Source organism: Haemaphysalis longicornis, unplaced genomic scaffold (genome assembly GCF_048455015.1).
Source record: "Haemaphysalis longicornis isolate Haplotype H1 unplaced genomic scaffold, Haemaphysalis longicornis Haplotype H1 scaffold_2, whole genome shotgun sequence".
Classification (NCBI taxonomy): Eukaryota; Metazoa; Arthropoda; class Arachnida; order Ixodida; family Ixodidae; genus Haemaphysalis; species Haemaphysalis longicornis.
This window is the reverse complement of record NW_027526295.1, coordinates 102,776,603-102,791,323: the sequence shown is the minus strand read 5'-3', so window position 1 is coordinate 102,791,323 and position 14,721 is coordinate 102,776,603. Positions and strand designations below refer to the sequence as shown.

Here is a 14,721-nt window from a genome sequence, read left to right as displayed (position 1 = left end):
GAAAGAAATCAAGTTTATTGTTTATGAGAGGAGAAGTTTTGGTAGCTTTCGCCCTTCGCGAAGACGACGGCCGATATTTGTGAGGATGTATTTGTCACCACGAGCAAGGCTGATTTTGGTTCACTTAGCGAGTGAGGCAAAAGTCCCTCAAATGTTTACACCCGCGTGTACAACAACTCCAGTTAGGTCGTCAAATTTTTAGAAAGGTCTCACGGATCGGGGTGGCGTTGGGCCTGCTCAAATATGACAAATATTGGACGCGGAAGTGCACGTGGTCAACTATTTATAAAATAGCCGTTTCTTCTGTGGTAGATGCAATCGGAATGACAAATGTAAGGCAATTGTGTGTGTCGCGTTATTTTTTTAGTAGAAATATTTTCAAGTAAAAATAGTTTTGCTGGCTCCGGAACGTTCGCAAGCGTGTGAATATAGTATGTAGGCTTCTAATATTTTTTCTTGCGCTGAAAAAAAGGCGGATATTGCTACCTATGCTGTTAATTTGAAGAATGTGATGACGACGGCGGTACAGAGTGGTGCTGTAGCAGAGAAATCCCGGGCGAACACGTTCCTGCGCCCGGCGGAGCGCTGTGCAAATCGCCGGAGAAGCGCGAGTCCTACGGGACGACAGGTTCCCCAACCTCCGTCACAGGCCGCTCGGAAGTTGTTTCGGCGACTCTCCGCCACGTGCAAACATCGTCTGCACGGAGATACTTTGAACGACGGTACCTTGTGTTCTGTGCGCTTACAAAGTTTATGATTTCTCCATGGGGATTTTAAGAGCCTAGACTACTTATTTGGATCAAATTTGGACAAAGAAAAAATTGAGTTACAGTCACCGTTGAGGCCAATAGTCATATCATTTGTTTCGGGGTAGTTTTGATAAAACAAGAGTTACAACACTTTTCTCTAACCATACTCCCACAGTAGACAGCCATGTACTGACAGCATACGGGGTTCATTGACCTTGACAACTTCACTGAGAACTATAATTGTCACAAGTAAATGAAACTCGACGTGATGATCCAGTCGCCATAGTGGCCAATTTCAGTGGAATTTTTTTTTAAGATACCTATGTTAGAGCTACAGAGCATTTTACACTAGCTGTGAAGACAAAAATCCTTACTCTACGTGGCTCTGTCGACGGACGCAGGTTTGATCGGAACTTAGCCATACACAGCTTCGAGGACAGGAGGAGGAGATAGCCTGTATTACATTAGGAAGACTTCAGGCCAAGTGGGGGAAGTGGGTATAGAGGGTGGGATATTCGTAGCTTGGGACATCTTGAAAGCTCACGGCTCTCAACTGCTCGCGCTAGACCGCTTTCTAGAGAGTAGTGCGCAATTAAAGTCAGCGTGGAGGGTTCCAGTGTTCGAGGGTCGATGCATGAGGAGGAGGCATTTGGAGGAGGCTTGAAGTTTCTGTAACGCGTAAATTTCGGACAGTGCCAAATTAGGTGCTGGAGATTGGCGGGTGTGAGGGAGGCGCAGAAGGGACATCGAGGCGGCAGGGATGGGGTGTTCCATTTACGGAATGTCTCTGGGGTTAAGCTAGCATTTGCAAAATATTTGTTCATAAAAATTTCGGCTGATCTTGAGAGCGGGGGTAGAGCAGATAAAAAGCCGGTTGGAGTGAGGGTCTTGAGGCGGTCTTTTTTGTCTTTTTTGTACCGTAGAATCTGTATGGCTGGCGGTAATGACTCAGGAGGCGGAGGAGCCAAGTCGGGTAGCAGCGGAGGACTGGAGGTTATACACTCCGAGTGAGCTGCCTGGTTCCCCGGTGAAGACTACTCGTGTCCAGGCGACCAGTCGATGCGAAGATGGATGCCGCTAGATTTTAGGATGGAGATCTGATGCAGGATTTTGTTGGCAATGGGATTGGTGGATGTGGGACTTTGTAGTGTCTTTAGGGCTTCGAATGAGTCCGTCAGGATGCGTATTGTGAAGGGACGGAGGAGTGAAAGTCGAACATGAGGAAGTCGATGGCTTGAATGATGGCATGGAGTTCCGCTTCCAGAATGGTAGCACATGGAATATTAAGGGTTCGTTTGCCTTGGATGGAGGGGAGATCAGGTGATGTCCATGCGATGCCAACTACTGGATTAGCTATGCTTGCGTCGGTGTAAATGTCAATTTCTTGGGGGCGTTTACTGTTCCGGAGGGCGTTGATGCGGGCTGCGCGGACGGGGTGGGCGTTACGCGGGACGGGATGGGTGGCTGTAGAGTCCGTGACAGAAGGGCGGTTCCAGGGAGCCAAAGGCGGTGGGATGTCGTTGGGTTGTAACGGCTTCAGATTGTCCCAGGCGATGATCGAGACACCTTGATGAGTTAGTGAGCGTTTATGAAGGTATTGATGTACTTGCTCTTGAATGATATTTTCCAAAGGGGGAAGAGCAACTGCAGCTTGCAGGTTCTCAAGACGAGTATGTTTGGGTAGTCCACTGATGGTGCGAAGGGTGGCTCTGTGCAGATTTTGAAGTATTCTCATGTGCGTTTTGTTAAGGTCGTAGGATTGGGCTGCGTAAGTTATAGTACCAATGGCGACAGCTTGTGCTAATGTTTGGGTCGCCTTCTGGCTTGCTCCACCAAATTTGTTCGACAGGCGACGTATGGCATGTTGAATTGTTTTCCATTTAGGTTTGAGTTGTTGTAGCCATATTGACGGGCTATTTTTGTGTCCGATTGGGATTCCGAGTAATCGCATGGGTCGGAAACGAGCGGTTATAGGGGTACCGGCGAGAAGAAGAGTTAGAGGATTATAGTGCGGAGGGGGTTTGTGGCCAAATACGGGTACGAATTCGGTTTTTTCAGGGGCCAATTCGAGACCAAGAGTGGCCAAGGAGCATTCAAGGCTATTTACTGCGGCTTGGAGTTCGGTTTGCATGTCTTCCGGGCATAAAAAGTCGGCTGATTCAGTCCATATGGTTACGTCATCAGCATATATTGCGAAGCGGGCAGCAGAGTCACGCTCGAGATTTCGAGTTACCACTTATTTCATCGTGCATGTGTACGTGACGCACATTTCCCGAAGGGAGGCCACATCGGCCGCTATCTCTTGACGTCACACGCCGTGTAAGGTTTCAAAGCCGGCTTTCCGTGACATCAATCCCACTGTCGCCATCTGTCGACGCCCGCGGCGTAACTGTACCGATTTTCCGCGCAAGGTTGCTCAGAGACCTGAGTGCCTTTCAGTGTGGCGGGAATCTGTGCGCCTTGAAGAGGATACAAAGCCATAGCCAGAGCGCCTATGGCTTTGGCTAACCGTCAGGATTCGCTGCTATGCTATCACGCAGTAGTTCCTGAAGGTTCCAGGGATACTATAAAAAAAGTTTTATAGTCTCTTTCGCGTGCGGGTTCAGTAGGAAGGACTTTACAATCAAACTTTCAGCTGTGTGAGCGCCTAGTAAAAAATGAAAATCCAAAGGCGATTCCGCCCTTTAAATGTGGATAACTGGCGGATCGCAAATGTCGCGGTAAGAAAACGTGTTGTAGGCCCTCCATTCCACCACTCACTGTCGCTAATAAGAAACGACGGCCACAGTGGCTTCGTTGCCGCTATGATATCCGCTGGTCAGCACACTCGCACCTACGGACACATTCTTGCATAATGTCAAATCGATGCACGAACGCCGCTGGGTGGTCGGTTGGACGAAATCGCGAGCCAAATCTCTCCGGCAAGAAACGCGCTCTCGCCGTTCCCTTTCCGGTTCCCACAGAGCCGCATTGGAATCACCGACGACGGGCACATGGGTAGTGTCATTGCAGCCAACCCACATTCCCAAAACAATCAGAGGACACCCAAACACGTCTTAAGGGGGACTCACCTTAGTACATTTCTTTGGGGCTTGCTAATTCATGACCTACGGTCTTAAAAGCCATCGTGTACTGATACAAAAGGTTTTACAAATTCATATAAATGTCCCTAACGGCCTAGTTTGCTTATTTTAGAAATATATAACTTTTTTACTTAGATCAAAAATAAACAGGAAACGCATTTTAGTTTATCCAGTTTTGACTTGATGGATCTGGCTATCTAGCAAGCAAGAGGTTAATTTTTTTTATTTGAGACTCTTTGCTTCCGGCCCGCGTTCTCCAAGGATTTCGTTTTCTCGCCACTTAAGACGATTTGTTTCGCGATCCGTTTCCGCCTCGCGCTTTCGAATGGCTTCCATCTGCTTCCTAAGCGTTGCGCCACTGCTCTTTCCTTTTCGCTATTGCCGAGTTAAAGCGCGTGCTATGAAACTCTGGTCGCTTGAAACAGACGCACAGCCGCTCGTCTGTTTTGATGAAGGAACATCGAAAAATGCGTGGAGATCTAGTCCAATACAGCTTTGCTGTGCGACACCTTCCGGAGAACAAACATTTCACACTACGGCGTTACAGTACCCCAAACGGTAAAACCTTCTTCGGTTTCGTCATGGCGCTAAATGTATTTACATGTTGGCAAGGCTGCGTGGAATAAATCTGCGTTTAGTGAAATATTGCGCGAACCTGCTCAACCATTGTGGGCCTGCCTATCATTAACTGAACACGCTCACCCCCCCTTTGCAATACCAATTCAGTGTCCTGAGAGGCACCGTATTCGCAGCTCCGCTCCGTGTCGCCATTTCTGTTTGGTAGCTTTCGCGTGAACTTTTTTTCTATTATCCACGAGCTGTCGACAAAAAATGTCGTGTGGTTTCGAGATTCCGTTATATACGCAAAACAATTCAACTTCGTAGCTTTCGCCCGAACTTTTTGTTGCAAACTAGCTGTCGACAAAAAACGACGTGTGTTCTTGAAATTCTGTTATATACGCAAAACAATACAACTGAATATTTCTCTTCACCTTAAACTTCTTCATTGATGAAAAATCAAGCTGGTTATGTCAATGACCTTCATGTAACCATCTCAACGCTAAAGACGTTGATGGCCACCAGCAAGAGATATTTTGGGACAATAAGCATAAAGGAACACCTTACATACGCCCATTTCTCGCAAGCGACCAACATTTTTCAAATTTGGAATCATATAATGTCCACAGAGCAAATTCCGACTTACCTGTCTGGCGGGGTCTGTCTGGTAGTATACGTGTTAGAAATTATACTGGAAAGATGCGATTTTTGGGGGAGGAAACTTACCCTTATGGTGTCCGGCTTGCGCACATACAAGTTTCGTGATCGTTAGAGTAAATGTAGGAGCTCCTTTTGTGTACATTGTGATCAAGCTGTTGCCTTTAATTTCGTGTCACGATCTCTAAAGAGCTTTATTCTACCGCTGGGCATGGTGGGCCTCCCTTTGGTTTCAACCATTGCGGATTGGATTTCATTATCCACCTCTGTCTTCACATTACAGTCACTTAGCGATTTTTGAACACTCCTGTTGTCTGTACTGTGAAATTCACTGAATGTTTCTTGTGCCCTTATACACTTTATTCTGTAATATGTTGCTAGTTACACTTTAAATTGTCTTGAAGATCTGGTTAACCATGTTGGAGGTCCGCCTCACAGCTCTGTACAAGTTGCTAACTTTTTTCTTATGTTTGTGCACGCGTATTGTCCTTTAATGTTATCCCGCTGGCGTTTGTTTACTAAAAGAATTTGTACCTCTCCTGCTTGGTCTTTTCACAAAATAAATAAATAAACCGCACCAAAATGAAAGTAAACGAAACTTAAGCTATGCAAACCCTCCATACGTTTGGGCTTACTTATTTTTTGAATGGCGAGTTCCACTTTTGGCGCTGTGTGGTTCAGAGTATACCTTGGTGCAGCGTAGATTTCCGGGTGATTCGTTGTTATGCGGATCATACGAGCTAGCCTCGTTTGTTGCTGTCTGCAGCTTGTTGAGGGACAGAGTACAGGACTGCTGGGCTAGATGCAGCGCTATGGTTGCAGAAGCTGAAAAACGAGCCCGTCGAATTCATAACGTAGGTCTTAAGTGCCTAAACCAAGCCAGCCACAGTCACTGTGTACTCACTTTTAATTGCTACAAGAGACGAAACAGGAACAACAACGACAGCAACAAAACAAACACGCGACTCACACATGTTCGCGAGCAAGATGTGCTCGCAAAAGGGCAAATAAATAACTTTTTTTCTTCGTTTGTTTTTATGCGAGAATAAAACAGAAAGTAAAACACGTACGAGTTTCTAAACGGAAATACAAAATGTCATTGAGATACGAGATTGAAGGCGAAATTGAACACAAGAAGACAAAGCGAAGAATCGCCTGCGACACGAGACGCCGTGAAACTGAGCTGGAACGTCGGCAAGAGCGTGTATTTCCTTTTAATAATGCTCCGGTGCCGGTTGTATGTCTGTGCTTGCTGCACCAAGGAAGAGCTTAGTCATAAATTACTGAGCACGCGCACAGCGCAGACATTAAAGGAAATGCAGGAGGGAGATGTGGCACGGGACATTGACAGGCGAGCAAAACCAGTTTGCCCTGAGATTTGGGAGTTCGTGGATGAGAAAGGAAGATGATGGGGGAGGAAGAGGAGGGCAAGGGAGGAGTAATGGTTGCAGAAGTAAACAAGAACGAACACTTCACGAACACACTTGTGACCAGCACAGACAAGCGACGAGAAAAGTGAGGCTCCAGCACAACAGGGAGGTCGCTGGGAGGCTAGTCGGTCTTGAGGTGGATGAAGTTGGCGTCGCGGTGGACGCAGCGGTTAGTCTCTCGGAAAGTCACGGTCGTCGTCTCGAACAGGAACTGCAAAAATGTAAAAAAGGCGGTGGAGCGGGAGGATGAGAAGAACTTTACCATCCTTCCGTAAAGAAAGTTGAAAGAAGCGTGAAAGCTTCTAACATAAAAACTGCACCAAAAGTGCGTCAAAACCTTCTCTAGAAGTGCGCCCAATCGATCGTCAAACTGTCAAAGACCCAAAACGCATACGGAGAATCGAACCCATGGGACAATTTTTCGCGCACTATGTAAACGCATCTACGAACGATCTTCGATGCGTGGTTTATGAGCTAAAGGTATAGTATTACACTCCTTCTTTGTGGTCGATGTGTGGTATTGTCTCATCTACAATCGTTCCTTTTTCGCGATTTCAACGTAACCGTTTTGACACAGTGCAAGCCCGCTTTCACGCGCGCGCCGTGTGTCCAAAGCTCTCATCAGCCCTTTTCGGTCGACCAACCGGTTTGTGGGGAAATGCGTGAGTTTTCTGACAGGACGCCACCGGTCCCACTGGGAAAGGTTTCGCTTAAACAAAAATACATCCATGTAGAGGACCTTCCGCACGGCAATCAATTAACTTTGGCGCATGCGGTGCCCGCTCGTGCTGCCCCAGTGTACCACCAGTGCTGAGTCATTGCAGCAACAGTGCAAGGGCAGCGACCAAAGAGAAATCAGTAGGGCAAACGCTGATTTGTCGTCTCTATATTCTTCGTATCTTTGGCTTTTCTCACACTCTGTTTTTGCACGTGCCAACCACGCCTTCTGAGAATTGTGAAAACTTGTCATAGCAAGGCAACGAAGCGTTCACAGGAGGAATTAAACGGCCCCAACAGTTTTCGGGTGTTATCATTTTCTTAGTTTGGTGACGGCTGAAGGATAAAAACAGGACGTAGTTTTTTGTAGCTGTTTTAAGCGGCCATTCGAGAACAAGCCGCATTTTATTGTGTGTTTTTTTTAATAATTCAGGCTTTATTTTCATCAATCAGCAATTACTATTCAGCAGTAATCTCTTGAGAACGGAAAAAAAATATTTGACGTGCGCGAACCTCATCAAGGAGCTGGTACACAGTGGGAAAAATGGACATCCTCCTACTGGAGCCACCTCTGTTGGCATTCTACACAGGTCGCTGTCGTAGTCAGGCTACGACACCGGAAGTCGTAATGAGGAATAACATCAGTGGTGTAATTCCTCTAGGCTTATGAGCTCGTGCCCACTAGTTTTGTTTCGAGTTCACTTGCTGTGGTTGTTCTTCACAACCATCTGAAGGCAAGAGAAGGGCGTCTTGATTTAGGTTTGCGAAGGCCTCCAAAGAAACAAACAAAATTGTCATCGTCAGTCATTCGCGGCGATATTCTACGTCGAGGTTAGGAATAATTCTTTTGCATTAGGCGCGTTTTATATTTCTTAGGGTCAGAACAATTGAGTTTCACGCAAAAGCACTATTAGCGGGCAGTAATTGCTGATGGCGAGGGTTCATTTGTCTGGGGGACAACTTGGTTTTGCCTGATATGTTATAAAAGCCTTTCGGAAGGGAGGGGGGGGGGGGGGTTGTGATCGGGTGTTACCCGAAAATGAAGGACACCTGCGAGGCAATCACCGACCTGTCAGAAGGACCACCACACTACCAGAGAGCAAACAGCGCTTGTTCCACCCCCTCCCCCCCTCATTTTTTTTTTTAATTGAGCTTTCGTACAACAATATATGCGCAAAGTCTCGAGGCCCCTCGCTCCGCGGGCTTCAGGGTCGGGGAGGGGAGCTTCCGTTAGTGACTCAACTTCATCCCGAGGTCAAGGGTTCGATAACCGTCCCTGTGAATACGAGAGGGACAATGTTCGCTCCACACGTGACCGCGGAGTTTTCGCAAGATGTTTCAGGTATCTCAGTTCAAGATTTTTTGTTTCTAATCCAGCTTCTTCCTGGAGGATTGCACGAGGTGCGCCCGGAATTCCCGACTGAATGGATCAGCAAAGCTTCGAATTCTTATTCCTCATACTACTGCCGAAAGACAAAAAAAAAAAAAAAGAACTTTCAAAAGAAATACGCTGCCCGCGCGAACCAGGATTAGATGTCTCGGTCTAACAGGATCCGCTTTTCGGCTTTGCATTCGGCTTGCGCGAACAGGGATATCGCGAGACGAAACCTGAAGGCACAACTGCAATCCAGCGCGCTCATCGGGAGCAGCGTTTCACCGAGCGCCCTAGTTTCCCCGGCGTTACAAGCCCGTGTAAGCGGTGATTCCGATATCCGCAAATCGGGAGCCGACTCTGCGATGAAAGCTTCTACTGCCTCCGCCTCCCAAGCCCCCATTCCGGCGGAAAACGAGGAGAGGAGGGGGATGGATCTGGGTCACCCGGAGCCGTCGACCGGTGGCCCTGACCGAGACCGGCGCGCGGCGCCCCACTTGCAAAGGAGGCCCCGAGGCGAACGCCAAGGTCAAGGGCGGCGACGGCCCCTGTCTGCCGACGCCGCCGACGCCTAGGGGGCGACACCGTCGGCGCTCTGCCGCCTCTCTCGACCGCCGTTTCCTGGATGCCGCCGCACCGGTGCAATCGCGGCGCGCGTACTTGCCCGGCTCTGTGCGCGTGCGTGCGTGCGTACGTGCGTGCGTACACGAGTACAACGCCCCCTGACCCGGACGCAGGGCCGTCGTCAGCGCCTCGGGGTTTCTTCTTATTTTCTTCCTGGCCACCCCGGTTTTGGCGCCTTGCACCGGCGTGCCCCGTTTAATTACTCGCTCGTTTGACTCGCCTTGCCCTGCCAAGGAATTCGACCTGCAATCGGCTCTGGTTGAGGACCTTTGGAGACACCCTGCGCCGGCGTGTGTCGTGCATTCCATCTTGCTGTTTTATTGTGCACAGGTAACTTGGACAGCATCAGCTACATTTTCAGCCGGCCGGCATCCAGATCCCTACAGTTGCTTCACGGCCTCGCACTTCCTTAATAAAATAAATTACCGGGCAGTGAGTCGCAGCTTCATCTGTAGTTACTGGAGAATAAAATTCACTGATTGGTTGATTCGTCTGATAATTTCTTAATTGATTGAAAGCCTAGCGACTTCCCTTACATCTGCTGCCGCTGCAAAATAAAATTGTGTTTTGCTTCATCACCGCACTTCGGCAGTCGCGCTTTTTCTTTATTTTGTTTTGAAGCTGGCTTTTGTGCAGAGCACCTGTGCGCTGCTAGGTAGCCTGGTGCAGAAGTGTGAAAAACGCGGGAGAGTAGACTGCCGGACGTCTGAGACGGGAATAAAATATATCTTGTGCCCCCCGACGTGCCTCGACTTTCCCCCGCACGCGCAGCAGTGAAGAGGTACAAATCAGGTAAAAATACATGGAAAAATCAAGGCTGCTTTCTTAAAAGAAAGCTGGTTAAAAATGAGAAGCTTTCTCCAACGCAAAGTCAGAGTCAAAGTCAGAGTCTAAAATCAGAACTGCTTCGACCGTGTTGGAATGACGCAGTCGGTTAGGAGTCGCCTTCATATAACGCAAGGAAACCCGGTTCGATTCCCACCCCACGAAGCGTATTTTTTTTTTCTTGAGGCGCTTGATGTGCCTTCGCTTATCATCATCATCATCGTTCGCGAAACCGTTTGCCTAAAGTTGGCTTTCCGGCAGTGCGTTATGTAGCAACATCACAGGCCACTAGTCAGGCATAGCAAGCTTCGCTTTAATATAAAAGGCAATAAAAGAGAAACATGCGGTTGTAGCAATGACCAGCTATTTTGTCAGAACAGTAACTCCGCTGTTGTGTACTGCCAAATAAGGCTTACCCCCCGCCCTCCCCGAAGAAATGAACGCCATGCGACTACATGTAACCTTGCTGTTCGCTGTAAGAGAACAAACAGTACAAGTTTGCAACCAAAGGAAGGAGAAGGTACAGTCTTCGTCAAAATTTTCTGGGCCACGTCGAAAGTCCACAGGACGCAAAAATTCAATGTACAAGCTTACGCCCCGACCGAGGCTGAAACGTTTTATGCCGGAAAGCTAGAGAAGGCAGCTTTTTTTTCTTACTGTAATAAAATAATTTTGTCGTACTTAAAGATTAGGCTTTTTCTTTGAATTTTTTGTTGACCAGATGGCTTAAGTTTGGCCTAGAAAATTTTGACAAAGGCTGTACATGAACATAATAAGAAAGAAAGAAAAAAAGCCAAAGCAGCCCACTGATAAAAACGGCTGCTCACAAACAAAGAAATAGGAATGGTCTATACGTTGTGAAACGATTGTGCCGGCGTACACTAAGTACTACAGCAAAAGCCTCAGTCGTAAATGTATCGGAGACAGTAAAACCAACCGCAACTGAGAACGCGAGAGGATGCCTGTAGCTCGCTGCACCGTGACGCGGACGCGAGTTTCAGGTAAAGGCTGTTCTCTCACAGCACGTTGCATGGGTGGCAGATGTTCGCGGTGTCCGTGGGAACTCGCATGAGAACTGGGTGACCCTCTTTGCGGCACTGCCTTGCACGTGACGGGCTGCACTGGACTCTGGGTGCTTGTAATCCTCTTAGCTGTCGTCTCCTTCTTAGAGTGCTTAGGCAAGAAAATTCCGCTTAACGTTCAAACCGACACAGAGGATGACCGTTGCAAACCCCGTGCTCTAAAGCAAGGGGAACGCTGCATTTGCCCGACTTAGAAAGAAGGGGGGAAAAAACGCCGTCGCAAGTCAAGTTTTACGCGTCCTGGAACGAGATCTATAGGGTGACATTCTCGAACGCGGTGACTGATTCTGTGACGCGTATAGTCCAAGAGAGCGCGTGGAAAAGTGAAATATCCTCAGCTCACCTGTACACGACGTAGAGTTTGGCAGCGTCCTATTTACAAGAGGTGGCGGTGGTGGCGGTGGTGGCGGTGGGTGAGGGCGTCCTCAGTTGCTGTTCTTGGTGGCGTACTTTTTCTCGCCCTGCTCGATGGCCTTGGTGACGCGGTCGAGGACGTCGGCGAGTCCGTCCAGGATGGCCGGGTTGATGGAGGGCAGGCTGAAGGTGCGCTTCTGGCCCTCGCGGAAGAACAGGCTCACGCCCAGCAGCGGCAACAGCAGGCCGCCCAGGCCCAGCATAAGCAGCATGGGCACCGCGTTGGTCAGCATGGACGGCAGCGAGGTCACCAGGCCGGACATCAGGCCGGACAGGCCCTGCACGCAAAAAGGGGAGAATGTTTCGGTCACCGCACGCAGGAAAGTGGCCAATGCCAGGAGGCATTTAAGTGTCTGTCAGGGTGTCACCCCATGCACTTACGGAGGTGTCCTTTGGATGCACCGGTTGGAGGGCCGACAATGGGCAATTCACGGCGCCAACTCCGGCCGCAAGGTTTTGATACACGAGTTGCTAGCCGCATGTATTTGGATTGCGTGGGTTTATTTGGGTTGCGTGGGTTTTTAGGAAATACGGTTGCGGGGTAATTGAGGCGGGAATACTGGCCAGAGCCACAAGAGCTGCAGCCAGAGCAACGCGAAAAAGAAATTGCTGAGAGTCGGTTCCAATTTCCTCACCTCACAAAAGTCTCCCCATTTCTTCATTCCCGAGGTTTGGATGGAAAACATCCACTGTACTCTTCTTTGTTTACTTGCTGGTTTGTTTGTTTGTTTGTTTGTTTGTTTGTTTGTTTGTTTGCTGGCTGGCTTGTTTGTTTGCCTATTTTTGTGTTTGTTTGTTTGTTTGTTTGTTTGTTTGTTTGTTTGTTTGTTTGTTTGTTTGTTTGTTTGTTTGTTTGTTTGTTTGTTTGTTTGTTTGTTTGTTTGTTTGTTTGTTTGTTTGTTTGTTTGTTTGTTTGTTTGTTTGTTTGTTTGTTTGTTTGTTTGTTTTGAAAAAGCTGCACCTGGCGTCGTTACCGCACATAGTTGAGCACTCATGTGTTCCGATAGAAGCAAACTGGAAGTGTTGGTGATTCAATGGCCCCACGAGTCACCAGCTATTTTAGAATGGATGTGGTGCCTGCCACCCAGGGAGACGGAAGCGCGAGCCCAAAATTAGAGCCAAAATGCGCCAGATTTGTGCAAGTGCTACTTAGGTATCGTTGTTGCATGTCTGGTATGCACAGAATGACACCTGTGCAGCTTGTAACCTCTTGTGAAGTATTCGCGCTGCATATGTACACAAGAATATGAGGAACCATCCGCATAATAAATACTTCCATTGAGCCCATAGTTGCCGGCACCGATTGCAATTATTACTAGATATGTTCAAATCCCTTCTAATTGTTTTTCTTACAAAGGAATTCAAAAACAGCAAGAAATGCTTACGTAATCGAATAAAGTAACGAGCGATGTAACACTGCGCAGATTTAAAATGTGTGTCAACAATGACATCTTCTTAGTGGAAGCGTTGCGTACTCTTGAACGTTCGCACCATCTTGGATACCTAAATCATAAAAATAAATTTACTGTCATTGCTATGCGCTCAAGACAACGTCCAACAAAATCATAAACTCTGTTACTCTCCAACGATATCCTTTTCTGCTGCTGAGTGTTACGGGCGGGTGCTTATGTGGTACGAACTGAAATAAGCCACGGATATAGACTCTCAAACGGCGAGGGAATGTCCATGTCAGCGCTGTGGATTCAAAGTAGGGGTCTGTTCGAACACACGTGAACATGCATCGCTACGGTTAAGAGCCGCGCATTGAAAGGTAGCTTCAGCCTCGCCATATTGCCCAGGGAGGGCCAAACAAAATAACGAGTCGAATAACACCCCCACGTTACGAGTTGACGAGCAAGCCGGCACGACGCCAAAAAGCGCGCTTGTAGGTGAACAGGCTAGTAAGTTGAATCCACGCCATCACCCACACAGATCCAACAAGTAAGGGTCTGCAGACCAGTTAACCAACAGACAGACAGACAGACAGACAGACAGACAGACAGACAGACAGACAGACAGACAGACAGACAGACAGACAGACAGACAGACAGACAGACAGACAGACAGACAGACAGACAGACAGACAGACAGACAGACAGACAGACAGACAGACAGACAGACAGACAGACCAATATAACTTTCAAATCTTTGTTATCCAGTGCAGTTTTAAAAAATAGCAAGGAATTACAGCACTCTATGCTTAAGGCATGGTAACTGCCGTCGCCTTGACTGAATGACCGGCACTTCGGTACGCTGTGCTATATAGAGAGAGACTCGCCTGCGTGAGCGTGGCCGCGATTCCTCCCGCGGCCGCCGATCCGACGGAGCTCTGCCGGTGGATGTTGCTCTGGTAGAGGGCGGCGTCCGGGTACACGGCCTGCGCCACGATGGACATCGTGCTGGCCAGCACGATAGCCGCCACCGCTGCCGCCTGCTGAAGCCTCATTGCGATCGAGCTATGGGGTTGCTTGCTGCCGCTGCTGCTGCTACGCTGCTTCACACTGCACGCGGTCTCGGCCGGCGATGGCTGCGGTGTCTGCACGAAGGACAGAAACGGGTTATTAGGTCCACTCGACGAGCGGGAGGCAGCTTTTCCCACCTGCAAGCACGAACAAAAGAAATGAGGGCGCACACGTACCGACGTCCCGGCAATGAACTTGCTTCGGTCCCAAACAAAATTCACAGCACTTTTTTCTCTCTCCCGAGAATTGGGCAATTAAGAAGTCGTAATCGAAGTCAAAATTTAGCGTTTCATTTCTTGTTATTTCAAAATATCTTGCGTCAATGCGATAATTTATTGCAAGTAAAAAAGGGTTGGTAATGCATAATGGCAGAGCATGGACGAAAGGACATAAAAAGCTTGATTAAAGATAGAACTCACGTGGCACGCGCGATTGCAAGCGTATTCAAAGGGGCAAAGACCATGACTGGTGTTTTACAGCAAAGCTGTTAACGTTAAGGATGCGGGTTTTCTGAAACCCGCGCGGTTAGAACGCTGTGTAGGAAAGCCAGCCTACAAAGACAAAGCTTACGCGGATAATGTGCACTAGGGCTTTCATATTTTTATGTAGGACGACTTGTATTGCACCTGACTGATTGTCTTCCTCGCATTGCATTTGTGTTCAGAGGTGAAGCCGGCTTTAGGAAGATCAGTGCAAGCGTGGTTTTTTGTAAGCCGGCTTTCCCCCGTTATAAGTCGTACAGTGAAGC

At 48.2% G+C, this 14,721-nt stretch overlaps 1 protein-coding gene across 1 annotated transcript; it reads right to left on the bottom strand.

Annotated features, from left to right (window-relative positions):
* Positions 1-6,075: 6,075 nt before the first annotated feature.
* On the bottom strand, positions 6,076-14,037 carry LOC144167274 (uncharacterized). Its single transcript, XM_077696597.1, has 4 exons — positions 13,786-14,037; positions 11,975-11,982; positions 11,441-11,789; positions 6,076-6,688 (listed from the first exon to the last, which is right to left on the bottom strand). The coding sequence occupies exons 1-3, from the start codon at positions 13,955-13,957 to the stop codon at positions 11,523-11,525; spliced, it is 447 nt and encodes a 148-aa protein (XP_077552723.1). The 5' UTR covers positions 13,958-14,037; the 3' UTR covers positions 6,076-6,688; positions 11,441-11,522.
* Positions 14,038-14,721: the final 684 nt, after the last annotated feature.

Bases quoted from the DNA above. Each gene is read 5' to 3' on its own strand.
- LOC144167274 (XM_077696597.1), bottom strand. From the start codon at position 13,957: ATGAGGCTTCAGCAGGCGGCAGCGGTGGCGGCTATCGTGCTGGCCAGC.